A 13697-nucleotide genomic window follows, 5' to 3' on the forward strand; every position below is an offset into this window, starting at 1 on the left:
ACCAGAGAGGTCCAGGCTTTGCTCACAGAGAGCAAAATGCAGGATTGTTATATCTGCCTTTGGTTTAAAGGCCAATCCATTTCTTAGACTTCATATTTTGCAATGTTCATTTGCGTTTGAAGAACAAATTTCCACATGAGTGATTTTTGAGGGGTGGGAGGAATTCCAAAGACTTTAGGAGAAATAATATTCAGCATCCTGAAAACATACAAAGTGAAAGCTTTGCGCTAACCTTTGGTGTTATCTTTAATCCACTGTGCCTTTAATTTATTCTTTGTACTTGTCATATTTCACTTCTTGGTATGTCACCTTACCCTTTTGTATCCTTCTGCTTTTCTTCTGGAAATGCATTGTTTCCACGAAAATTCTGGGTGGCCTGCTGGGGGCTTTTATTTGGTTGTTGTTTTTTGCTTGGCTGCTTTTTCCTTGATTGGTTGATTTTTTGGTTTTTGGTTTTTTTGTGAAGCCATTACTAAGGCTGTTTATATACTCACACCATGATTTATAAAGTGGGAATAAACATGTACAGCTACTATCACTTCACATTACACAGACTGTACATGAACACTGGGACCATGTCATAACTGAAAGAGGAAAAAAATCCAAAATTAATGAAAAGTGAAGTATCTTATTTCAAAACCTTTACTGACATTACAGGAAGGGCAAAGGCCACGAAGTAGATGGATGAAAGAGGAGAATGAAACAATGATCAGCCCTGTAGTTTTGGGAAAGTACAGTGTCCTTAAGAAAAGTGTGCACCCATCCTCAGGTGTAAATGGAACTGACCTTCAGCGGAAATATATCAGTCTTCACTTGCTGGGACCCAGGTTCATCCATATATGTGTATTAAATCTATTTTAACAGCCGAATGAGTCCCAGCTATTGCACCATAGTGAAACGGGCCATTTCCTGTTATTTTTTGGAAAACATTGTAAAAACAGGCACTGTTTTTACACACAAAAACCAGTAGGAAAAATCAGCTGTTAAGATTTTGCTCTCAAACACATTGCTGTAAGCCTGCAAAAGCTCTGCAGGCAACAGACCCACTGTGATAATCTGACAACAGAACCCAGACCATCCATGTTGTGATGCAAAGCTCATTTGTGGCACAAAGTTTACATTGTACGCAAGTGGGTTTGAAGTTAAATTAGGATGCCTTCAGGGAGGCACAATAATACAAAGTGGAACTAGAATGAGGGGGGAAAAAAAGCCATATGCTGAGAAATGGTTATATCTGCCAATGCTTTATTTTATTATTTTTTTTTTCCCAAAGGCAAAAGCAGTTATGGCAAAAGTTGGTTACCCTCAGTTTATAATGAATGACACATATATTAATGAAGACATCAAAACAGTAAGTGTCAGACTTGCAGATTTCTTCTTTTACATATTGCATCCATCTTCTACATATTGCATCCATTCTTTGCTCTGTTTCGCTGCTATCTAAAATCAAAGCTCCTCTTTTGTTTGGCATGCATCTGGAGTTGCCTGGTTATTTTTAGAGGTTGAATTAAGCATGCTAGCTCTCATGTCTAAGTTGTCAATCCCTGTGTGTCTAAGTGAGACAACCGTGAGGTCTGCTGAGAGTAAAATGTACTTGGGTGCAAAGAACCTTCCTGCTATTAAGCATTTTAAAGGTTAAAGACACGGTCATAAATTTTGCAATTAGTTAGAAATGAAACAAAAAAAGCACATTTATCTTCAAAGTAATTGTCTTCAAAACCAGTAGTGCATATTTCCTCAAAATATCAATTTATAATACCCTACATAAGCTCCCCTCTTCAGGCTATGATTTTTTTAATGACTGTTGCTCATAATTGTACCTTGAGATCCTAACCGATGTATAGGCCTGCTGTGCTGGTTGCTGGACAAGGATACTGTGGGGGCACTCCTTCCTGACCTACTATCTGTTCAGCCTAACTAAGGCAGGACAGCAGATGATGAAGAATAATATATTTTACCATTTTCGAAAGGGGAAAATGTGGCATGCACGTCCTTAATTTTATTCTACAAACAAAGTAGAAGCACAAACTCAATCTTGAACCAGTAAAATACAAGAGTGATAGTCATCTTAGCCAGAGAAAATGAACAGACACTAAACAGAGACATAATTTATAGAGAAAACTTTGAAGAAACAACTCTACAAACCTAGTCCTTGTTCCTGGAAAGAGCAGAGTGAGATGGTGCTGTGAAGGCAGTGTAATAAGACGGAGGATGTGACCAACTTTATCACTCACTGTATGGACTTTTTTTTCCCAGATAAGTAGTAATGTCTAGTAAAAAGCTCTTCTTGATCACAGTTGCAAAACCATAATTTACGTCTGAAATGCCATGTCCTCACAAGTCCCTGTATTGCTTGAAAATGGTGACAGGGGTATCACCTGGGTTTAGAAACTTGTAGCATCCCTTTTTCTTGCATGGTTAATTGTGTGCATGTATAAAGGTTGCTGTTAGATTTGGAAGTTTATGGAAGCATGGAGTCCTATGTCTGTAAACATTTAATGTGTGAAACAGTAAGAAAGCAGTGGCAGAACTGTTGGAAAGCACAGAATATGAAGTATTTTTAATAAAATGCAAAACAAACTGAAAAAGAGGGCTTTTTCACTTTTTTTGTTTTTAAGTGGTTTTAAAATGTACTTTAAAAAATAAAAGTAAACCTATTTCCTCCTGGAAAAGAGGTTACCTTAATAATAGCCATAGAAATGTGCCATCTGCAATTCATCTTTGGGCACTTCTGATTTCCTCAGCTCCTCTCTGATCAGGGAAGAGCTTTTCCAATGCTCCAGTCCCGTTTGTAGATCCGTTCAGCCACTGTTTCTTAACTAAGCTCACATAATATTTTTTCCTCCTACCAACTGTGAACGTTTTGCTTGCTTTGATAATGGCTAAAAAATTAGGTGATTATGTTGTTTAAAATACAAGTTACATTTGTTTTCTTGGGTGTGCTTTAAAAATGCCTGTGCTTTGTCTGTGCAGCTGAAGTTTACAGAAAGTGACTATTTTGGCAATGTGTTGCAAACTCGCAAATATGCAGCTCAATCTGATTTCTACTGGCTTAGAAAAGAAGTTCCAAAAACAGAGTGAGTAGACAAAAGGCAAATTTACATAATCTTCTATCAATATGTTAATTCATATTATTTGATTTATGCAATTTATGTTTTAATAGAATTATATACTCAGCAACAAATTAGGATACTAAAGGCCTCTGGGCAAACCCCCCAGTTATTCAGAATCTCCCGTGGATATTTTTTTTGTTAATTTCTAGGTATGCCTGTTCTGATGCACAGTAGTCATATGCTTGCAGCTTCATTTAATGAAAAAAGGGGTAATTGAATCTCAATTAAAAATGGATTATGTCTCTTGGTCACAGTCAGAATTTGGAATGGTACAGCAGGGATTTATGAAAGAAATTTTCTAAGAATGGAATAATGAGTAAGAGATAACATTATTATTAGTAATAGCAATCAGCGTTGTTAGTTACCTGCTGATGATAGCAATGATATGGAATAAAACACAATTTACATATGTTTTTATTTATTTGTAAACACCAGGGTGCAGATTGTGTCACATACTATCATAAAATAGATGAGAGAATCAATCTCTTTTCTTACTGGCGGGTAATCACATCCTTAGAAAGCAAATTAAAACCTAAACAGAACTTAATTAGTCTAATCATGCTACTTAAAAATTATTCCTTCTGCACACAGACTTTGAAATTGGTGCTGCTGCTCAGCTCCTGTGGGTATTTTCTTAGGGCTCCAGAAATTCCTACTCAAACTCAACCATACCTTGTTCTGGGGGTAACTCTGAGTTGTGCGTGAGACAGGTAAAGGATATCAGCAAGACAGGCATAGGCTATTCCTGATTAGAATGTTGTAACTTGGATCCATATTTTTGAGGGGTTATTTATAAGTTAATTTTAATTGTGAATTTTACCTTCTCATCACACCCTTCTCTGACATTGCAATGGTTAATCACAGGGGGTGATTCTACAGGCTTTCCTTCTGCCCTGGATGCCAGGGCTAGATTGTGACAGTACGTTCTCCTCAGACCAACAGTTTTCATAAGAGCAGTGAAGTAATACTTGCCTCTCTATAGCAATGGTGATCGTCAGCCTCTTCCTCATGAACAACATTGGGGCAGCACTAACACAGACTACATAGATTCTTGGCATGTGGGGAAGTCTTCCCTGTAAGGAAATTAATTGTCAGGTAATCCCTGACTGTACTCCTCAAGGGCTGTAATGTGAGAATGGTTGCATGGGTATGCTTAAAAAATGAAGGTTTTACCTGATTGCCCACTACAAGATTGAACACTTTGTCATGCTTGTCTTTACCATCTTATTTCAGGGACTACTTAACATCAGTCCCCTCATCACCCTTGTCTTGCTTTTCTTGTCATCCCTCAGGGCACATTCTGGCTGAGGGGATCCCAGTTGGATTTTTGCTCTTTCCTTTGTCAATGCAGCTATATGCTCGGCCTTCTGCAGGGCTGGGGCTAATCCCCACCTGAGCCCTCAGTCATAATTATTCCTGCTAGGAGGTTCTACCTTTGCACCTGTTTGGGGGTAGAAAAGGACTCTGAAAGTGATGTCACACTGTTTGCTTTTCTGTGTCTGTGGAGGGGTACAAAGGCACAGACAGTCATTGCCATCTCCAGTCATTTTTAAAAAAATTATTATGATAAACCAGTAACTCCCAACTGCTAGTCTGAGGTGTGTCAAATATGGTCTTAGAAATATCAGTAATTGCCAGATTTTAACTATTGTACTCTACTGCTTTCTGATGCTTTTACTTCTCTTTTTTTTCTTTCTTTTTTTTCCTGCTTTTGATTTTTTTTTTAAATTTTTATATTTCATAGAACTCCCAGATCTTTGGTCCACACCAAAGCTTGGCACTGTGTTGAGAATTACCCTTGGGGTTTTGTTTGTTCGCTTCATTTCTTTTCTCTAGTTCAGTAGCTTGTAGCATTGCATTTATATTTAGAGATCGATATTATAAGATTGTCCAAGTTGTGGACTGGAAAAGATAAATAAGAAAATGAGCGTTTAAGGAAGTTACCTGCTAGTAAAGTAATATTAGTCCAAAAATGTAAACCACTATATTTACCATCTGGATTTCTCAGCAATATTATTTCAAACTGGACTCACTTTCCTCACCATAGTCAACTAAATGGAAAATCAAAATGATGGCTCACTAAAAGCACCAGGGAAACACCACATAAGCCCTGGGTGTTACAAAACAAAGGAGTTTGATAAAGCAAGGGGAAATGTGAATATCGAAGTGGAAATCAGTTATTCTGGAAATTCAACAGTTTTGTAATCTAGAAAGAGGAAATTCCCCCAAAAGCAGAAGTAATTATCAAAAGTCCTTGACCTCTCTTCTTCTCCCTCCCATCCTAGCAGTTATCTGCCTTACAGGAAAAAGAAGTATGGAAGAAGTCAGGTGAGGCATTGCTGAGGGCATGGATGGGGGGACATAAGTAGCCCAGCTGGTACTAAGAAGCTGTGACAAGGCATGAGGGTGCTGGAGCTGCCTGTTCTGCCAGCCCCAGGGGCCAGGGTCCCCCGTGGGCACCACAGCTGCAGGAGGTACAATTTGGTGTCCTCCATATCTGCTTTGGATGCCAGCTGTGATCCTAACAGCTGGCTGGGGAGAAGGTTGTCATCTTCACAGCTGGCTCTGTCAAACAAGATAAGAAGTGCTCAGGCATCAGGAGAGAAGCATACAAAAGGGATTTCTGGCAGAAGCTGGGGAATATGATGCATATTCCTCAGGTTGAATCGAGGGAGCTGAATGGAGGAGGTGAAGCTGGAAGTGGCGAGCACTGGAGGAAGGGGACCAGGTATGAAGACAATTATAATAACCCAGGTGAGGCACAACTAAAGCAGAGGGAGGTGAAAAGCAGTGCGTGGAGAAGTGGTGGCCATGTGGAAGGGAGTGATGAAGGAGAATCAGGGTTTCAGTGGTGCTTGCTTACCCATCAGTGGAGCTATATACATTCATACATACAAATGTACATACACGTGTATGTATATACAAACACAGACCCATACCTTTTTAGCAGAGATTGAATCTGTCCTTCTTAACACTGACATCATAGTTAGTGATAGTTTGATAGCAAGGCATCAGAGGACTTCTTGGGCATATCATTTCATTATTATTAATCTTTCTCCTTTGAAGTCAGGACATCTACCTCTAAGGTTTTTAGACCTGGCCAAATCCTTCTTCACTTTTCACTCAACTTTCAGTGCTCGAGATGTAGGCATCTATTAACCCTGTAAGAGGACACAGAGGAAGCATACTATGAGAAGATTCCTGGGTGTCCTCCAGAACCTATTCCAGTTTCTTGACCACACACTGTTGTTTGTAAGCCCTGGCTCTTGGTTCACCACAGGGGAGGGCAGCTCTGAGAACTGCTGTGTTGGACGCCATTAAGGACAGTTTAAAAGCTCCTTCTGCAAAAAGGGAAAAGCATCCATGAAAGATATTGGGCAGGCTGTTGTGTATTGGAGAGATGCTGTTGGTGAGCTCAGAAATCCTGTGGGTGGACCTGGCCTGGAAAGAGGAGGCAGGAAAGAAGCCTCCTGGAACCATTTCCTGGTCTTTGAACCTCATTTTAAGCAGAGGTGTGGCACTAGAAGCTGGACCCAGCCTTACTATCCTAGTTTCTTGCCTAGTCCCAGGGGAGACTGATGGCAGCCTGGCGTAGGTGGCTAATCCTCTGTTTCTACACAGGAAAAAGTATAAAACAGTCTAACAATAAGAAGAGGAAATACATTTTTGAAAGTCATCTTGAAGATTGTCTGCCTTTTAGAAGTTTTTCTTTAAAGTCCTTTCTTCAGAAGAGATTTTTCCATATTCCAGCCTCATTACCAACTTTGTACAGCTTTTCACTTCTTACCAGGTTAAGTGTTATACATTCATGAGTTCATTTTCTTTACTTATATGATTTAAAAAAAAAAAAGTGTTACTTGGGACATTGAACACCAAATCCTGCTCTACTTGAGAGATTTCTTCTAATTAAAATGGTTGAGAGAAAAAAATTGAAAATTCAGTTTGTGCTTTACAGATAATTAAATTAACAAGCTTTTCCCTGTATAGTTAAAGTTCCCAGCCACCCCTCTTCATGGCTGGCAATGTAGTACATTATACTCTTAACTCAGAAAGGAAGATATCACAGTGAAAACTGTAGGGTAAAGAGAGTATCTTATAAACCTAAGAGAGTATCTGTCCCACTTGCTATCTCAGTGCAGATTTCAGATTTTAATTCTACAGGAAAAATCTCAAACTTACAAGTGTCAAGTCTGCAGATTAGGCTTTGTCTGATGCAGTAGGTAATAGGTAATGCTATAGAACGTTATTTAGAGCTGTCCTTTTTCACAAGCTAATAGCAAATGAAAACAGTGTAAACAATTCTAGATTTTACTATATTTAGTTTAAAAAGCTTAGAGGTTAGATAGGTTAAGATGTTAGAGTCTGTTATACCTGGTTGGTTTTTTTTTTTCTATCCTTCTGCTAATAGATCAAATGGAATTGTAACCAGGCCCAGAGCAAATGCCTAGGCAACCTGACTTCAAATAGGAATGAGAGAATTATTTCTAAATTTGCTTCACCTTAAAATTTAACAGCAACATCTATTATTACAGACTTTCATATAGTAATTTGATATGTTATTAGTTAAGGTCTGTCACTGAAGGTTCAGTCAATTCAAGAAGCTCACCAAAAGAAGATGAGAGATGGGAGGTGGAGCTATTCTGCTAGTCTTCTGAATGGAAGTTATTCTTCTGAATGGAAGCAGTCTCAGTTATTTCTGTTCTTTTGTGGAAAATGCTTCCTAAATCTTTTTAAGGGTGTCTCTGAATGGTACAACAAAATGCTGGAGTGAAAATATGCTCTTTGCTGAGTGTCTAAACATCAAATATGAAATTCAGCAGTATACTCTGTCATTGGAGAACTCTTATTCTTCCCAACTCGTCATCTCGGCTGCTAAGTCTTCTCTTCCTAACTGCTTAAAAACATAACAAACTTCATACAAAGTCATTCTTGTGGCCTCATTATGAAAAAGCAACTTGGAAAGAACTTAGTACAGTTTTATAGCGAGAAAACTGAGGCTGCTATCAGTCTCTGGCTCATATTAAACTCAGGAAAGAGGATGGACTCTCTTATTGTAGTGGTAGGTCATAAAGAAAGAAGCAGTCTCAGGATGGGAATGTTGTGATGAGTCTTAGCTGCTAGTCTATGAGTTACTAGTCTGTGAGTTCACAGATATGAAAACATGGGAAAACATGGTGTGATGTCTTCCCTTAGTAGCTGTGGATCAAATGGCAACAGCCTTTGCAGTTGCTCTCCGGTAGAGTGAGGTGCACCTCTTCTGGCAAGTATGTGCATCACTAGTTAGTTCCTGAGTAAAAATGGGTGCAAACTTGTACTATTAAAGAGGTGTTACGTGTCGGTTAAGAGCTCTTTGACCACTGTTTATGGTGGTTCCTATCTTGAATTACCTGTGGTAAGCCCCTGGGGCTGGAGCAGCAAGGAGGGTGGGGAGAAGATCAAAGTCCATTTTGAAGTATCTGTTATCTGTCTCAGGCTGCTGATCCTATGACTGGAAATGAGAGGCCCTGTGAAGATACTTGCTCTAAGAAGGATTTCTAAAAAAGGAGGACTTGTTTTCCTGGAAGCCTTTTTCATGCTTAAAAGTTGCTGCTTTAGAGCACAGAAAGGCTGTTTTAAGTAGAACAAGCCAACAGGGTGAGGTAGAAGTCACAACACTATGTGTCTTTGTTCAAACTTACAGTAAAATCTAAAGTGTTGAATGTTTCAGATGAGTTCTTTCCTTGTAAAAAGAGAGACAGAGTCCTCCAGAGCTACTGCTAATGCTGGAGAGCAAGTCCGACCACACATGTGGCTGGCTTGCATCCTTCAAAACAGTTCAGCTGATTGCTGCTATGAACAAACTTGAAATTGATATGTAGTTAATTAAGCCCCCTAATTTTTATTTTATCCCCTCACTGTAAGCATTCTTTCTTCAGTTTTCCATTAACTCACTACATTATCTCTAACATTTAATCTCTTTATTATATAGGAAACAGAAAACACACCAAAAAACAACCTCCCCCTGCTCCTCCCCTTCAGAATCTCCTAGTAAAAAACCCAGGGAGAGTTATCTTTGCAATTAAAGCCTATAATGTGATGGATGGTTAAGATATTTACATGATGCCACCCTTTGCTTTCATTGCTTAGTTTTTCTTGTTGCTGCACTGTAAAATAAGCTACTCAGCTTTGAAGATGAGAGAAGCAGATAAATTTATTGATAAAAGACAGAATGCTGCCATACTAAAGCTCTCCCCTTTGTTACATGGTTTACGTGAGAACACCAGTTGCCAGAAAAACAGTCAGGATCTGCAGATAACTCATTCATTTGATGGTACTATTTTAAAGCACAGATTGTGTATGTGACTGTCACTGACATCACACATTTCCCGTGTTCTGATAGACCTTCCTTTGTCTTACTCTTTGTTTTGCAGCTCCTACCACTTCTCTTTGAAAGAAATTTTCCAAAGCAATTGTATTGCATTCATTTGGTTTTACAAAACTTCCAAGTAATGCATTGGTAAAGACATCAGGATCTTCCTGTTTGGACATTTACTTGAGTTGTTTCTAATTTATTATGAATTAACCACTAATTCTCATGATTTTACTACTTTTCTTTTATAAAGATTTTTCCTTATAAAATCATAAAGTGAAATCTTGGGCTCACTGAACTCAGAGTTTCATCTGAGGGGATTTGGATCTTGATGAAGCCAGCTGAGATTTTCCACTCATGTGGGTGAAACCATTATCAATGTAGATGAGGTTAAGCTAAGCAGATTCATAAATCCTATTTTCTATTCAAATCTAGGTTTCCCTCCGGTATGTATGAGAAATCTAACTATGAGAAGAAATGCTAATATTCTTTTAAAATTTGTTTTGCCTTGCAAGAGGTCCATTTGTTTATGAGAATGCTGATGGCCCTGTTCATTGTGTAGGGTACAGAACCTGAAGCTGTGTATTTTGAATTTAGGTTCCCAGAAAGCACATGCCCAGGTGTCTGGCATCATCCTAATTATTCACGTAGTTGTACAGCAAAGCTCTCGAAGCCATTTCACTTGTTTCACAATTCTCTAATTTCTAGAGGGAGTTTCTCCACACATGGTTGAAAGGCACCTAACAGAGTTTTCACATCTGCTATCAGTGTTGCAGCCTCCATTGGGTGAACTTCAGCTCATCAGCCTGGCAGATCTCACAAGCACAATGGTCACTTAGTATTAAAAGAGATTAGGTAATAGGAAACTTAACAATCACTTCTCTTGAACATTCATTGCACTTAAAATAAAGCCATTAAACAATAGATATCAATGTTCCAGAAAGCATCTAGGTAGCATGTGTTGAAATGAAGAAATACTTAAACTTTAATGTACCCTGTCCTTGACATTTTGCTTCCTTCACTGAGTTCACACTCTACCTTTGCTCATTCTATTTATAAAGTTGTGTAAGTATACTGACAGCCTATTTCTTTTGCTCTTACTACAGGTGGTTTACAAGCCCAACTACTGTAAATGCTTTTTATAGTGCATCTACCAACCAGATCAGTAAGTATCTGACTTCTGAGCTTCCTTATAAAGTTCTGGTATGGGAAATGTATGTGTCAAGCTTCAGATAATTTCTGTACAGTTTTGTGTGTTTGTGACTGAAAACTAGTTCTGGAAAACCCAGGGTTTCCCACAAATTTGAATTGCTGTTGCTTAACAAGTTACCACATGCCAGTTGAGTTGCAGTGGCCATTAGCTTAAACCACTTTTATCAAAACTTAATGTTTCCGTCTTCTGGTTTCTGTAGCAAAAAGATGTGTACACATACCTTCATAAATACACAGTGATGATAACTCAGTCCTCTAGTATTAATAAATACGTAGCAATAAGCATGACCAGAGAAGACCGTGAGACAGACCAGATAATCTAAGAAGTGGTGGCCAGTGGATTTGTTCAATACCTTCAAGGACAAGGAGTGGTATCTGTAGTTAACTTAAAATTCTTACCTATATAGTCTGATGAAATTACCTTATATGTACAGTAAAACCTTTCTTCTGCTAATTTTAGTTACTGGTGGTTTCTAGAGAGCATAAATCTGGATTTGGAAGCATATGAAGTGAAAGAGCTGAGTTTTTTGAAGATGTGTATGGATTTGGATATTCATTCCCGTTTGCTTTGATGGGACTTTGCATCGGGAATTTCTACCTGGCTTTAAAAGTCTATACCAGTATTTCTGTGTACAACAGCATTACCTTTACCCTGACACTCTTCACTCTTATGAGGCTTGCAAGTTAAATCAGCCTTCTTGTTCTGTGCCATCAGCGTCTGGAAGGCAGCTACCAAAATCTCTGTGGTCTCAGTCCCCAAAGACAGGTGTGCCAAAAACCCTTGAGTGACTTCCCCTTTTGCTTCTGAATATCTTTGGGTTGCCGGCGGAATTAGTTTTTGACAGGGACAACATGAATGTATCACAGTGAAGAGGTTACAGCAGAGGACTCACAATCTGGGTCTGCTAGTTATCTTCTCCTACCTATTTCTGTAAACAGTTTTTGCCATCAGACCATTCCCTTAAATTCTTTTGTGTCTAAGTGGGCTCATTTGTAAAACGTGTGTGATAATTAGGCAGTTCTTTTGATTAAACTTATTTCAAGGCCTAGATTTCTCTACCTTAACTAGAGGGCTCCCATCATCAAGCAACCACATTTTTGCTGGTCGTCTGAGAGAACACTCAAGGCAGATTTCCCTGAGCTGATCACAGCTCAGAAGTACCTGTGAAGCGTGACAGGGGCTTTTTGTGCTGAACTAAGCACCAGCCACCACTGCTGCTTCAGATATATTTTGTGAACAGAGGGAAAGCCCGGTCACTGCAAAATGAGAACCATTGCTGTTATGTCTTCTTTGATATCGGGTCCTTTCAAGTTTCAGTGGCATTCAGCTGTCTCAGCCTCTCTGCCATGGCACATTAGAGAAAGCTGTAAGAGAGGCTGGAGTCACTGAAGCTAAGTTTCCCACTCACTGTGTCTAACAGTGTCATGAAGCAGAGAACTGTCAAACATAACCAAGCAGTCATGGGTGTTGAGGCAATTGTATTTTCTATCATAACTGCTGATGTTCTTGTACTGCTGGCATCTGACCTTGAAGTTTGGATAGTGCTGCTCACTGTCCTTTTAGGAAAAGATTTAGGTGGCTTTTTTTGAATAAAACCCTCTCCTATCTGAGAGAGGGGTACAAATGTAATCATGCCCTAAAAGCAATGTACATTAAGAGGGAAGATTTAAAGAAAGGCATAGTACGAAGTCTTCCACTGCTGACTGATGTGATTTGCAAGGGAAGAGGCCCCGACAGATGTGGGAGGAACATGCTCAGGCCTGAAGCTGCTAATAAATATTTGGCACATCGCTTCTGTGTTCCCATTAATGCTGCTGGGAAAGAACTTCACTGCAGGAGACCGAAGTTTGTGAGCCCATGCATACTTGTATTGCGTGATGTATATGCCAGGCAAATCTCACCCACAGCAGTTACAAGCTTACTGCTTTGCAGCTATGCTTTCAAGTAGTAATTCATACAAAGTTCTGCCAGGGCTAGTGATTGGCTACAAAAACTGTGGCCATTTTAAAGCCTAGTTAAACGACAAAAAAAAAGTTCTACAAAAGAGAGTAATTTGAGAATAAGAAATAAGCATGAACAATAAGCAATGATAAAATAGAATATAAAGTTACGATATAGCAAGTCCAAAAAGATTTTGAGGATCAGCTTTCTACGAACATAAGAACTAATAATACAAGCTTTTTTTCAAATACGCTGAAAGAGAAGAGTCTTTAAAATAAGCATAAGAATAAGATAATTCCTTGCATTGGAAAAATTTGTGAAGTTCTTATCCTGGAGCTTTATCTGATGGGAAGTAAGTCCCATGAAGTCTTTCAAATTTAGTGTCAATAGAAGGTACTTTATAAGAAATTCATAAATGAACTGTGACAAATATAAAGACCAAATAATATTCTCACAGGTATTTCAAAGGAATTTAGACAAGAAATTGCCAAACAACCAGCTTTGATGTATAGTTTGTCACTTATAGTGGCCTTAGCACAGGAAGAATAGGTGTGGCATGCACTGAATGCCGTTTTTCAAGAGAGAATCCAGAGGGATCTGCATAAAAAGTCATTCTAGAACCTATATGAAGGAAACTGGTTGTGATAACAACATGAATGAATAAGAGAGACTATGTGAATAAGAGAGCATATGATATAATTTTTAGAAAAAAATAAAGCTCTTTTCACCTATTAGAGGTTTTTTTTTTAATTTTGAAATTCAGAAAACAAATAAGTATGCATGATATATTATGTTTATTCCCATAGAACACTTTCCCAATGCTATTAACTGGAAGTTATCCTGGGAAAGAAAGATTCCTTGTTTTTAAAATAGGTGCTCTGAGGATCTGTGCTGGGAAGCAGATAATCTGAAAAAGAGGGCATTTTGTTCTGAACAAAAGAACAGACAGATATAAACTTGTTCCAGGAGAACAGGTCCCTCTGCTACTGATTGCTGGAGGGTAGAAAGATATACTAGTAGAAGAATTACTTCACAGATAGGTGCCTGATGCTCTTTCCCCACACATCTACTGATAGCTGCT

At 38.7% G+C, this 13697-nt stretch overlaps 1 protein-coding gene across 1 annotated transcript in view; it reads left to right on the top strand.

The window, feature by feature from the left end:
• Window positions 1-1273: 1273 nt before the first annotated feature.
• LOC104406097 (metalloendopeptidase homolog PEX-like) overlaps window positions 1274-13697 on the top strand; it is a gene marked incomplete at its 5' end in the record, with an annotated part of 27565 nt that continues 15141 nt past the window's right edge. The window contains 3 exons of the mRNA XM_010014981.1: window positions 1274-1351; window positions 2974-3077; window positions 10569-10627. Of these exons, the coding sequence (XP_010013283.1) occupies window positions 1274-1351; window positions 2974-3077; window positions 10569-10627 (241 nt within the window). The remainder of the gene's footprint in view (window positions 1352-2973; window positions 3078-10568; window positions 10628-13697) is intronic.

This window comes from Nestor notabilis, unplaced genomic scaffold, assembly GCF_000696875.1.
Source record: "Nestor notabilis isolate BGI_N333 unplaced genomic scaffold, ASM69687v1 scaffold34535, whole genome shotgun sequence".
NCBI classification, from domain to species: domain Eukaryota; kingdom Metazoa; phylum Chordata; class Aves; order Psittaciformes; family Psittacidae; genus Nestor; species Nestor notabilis.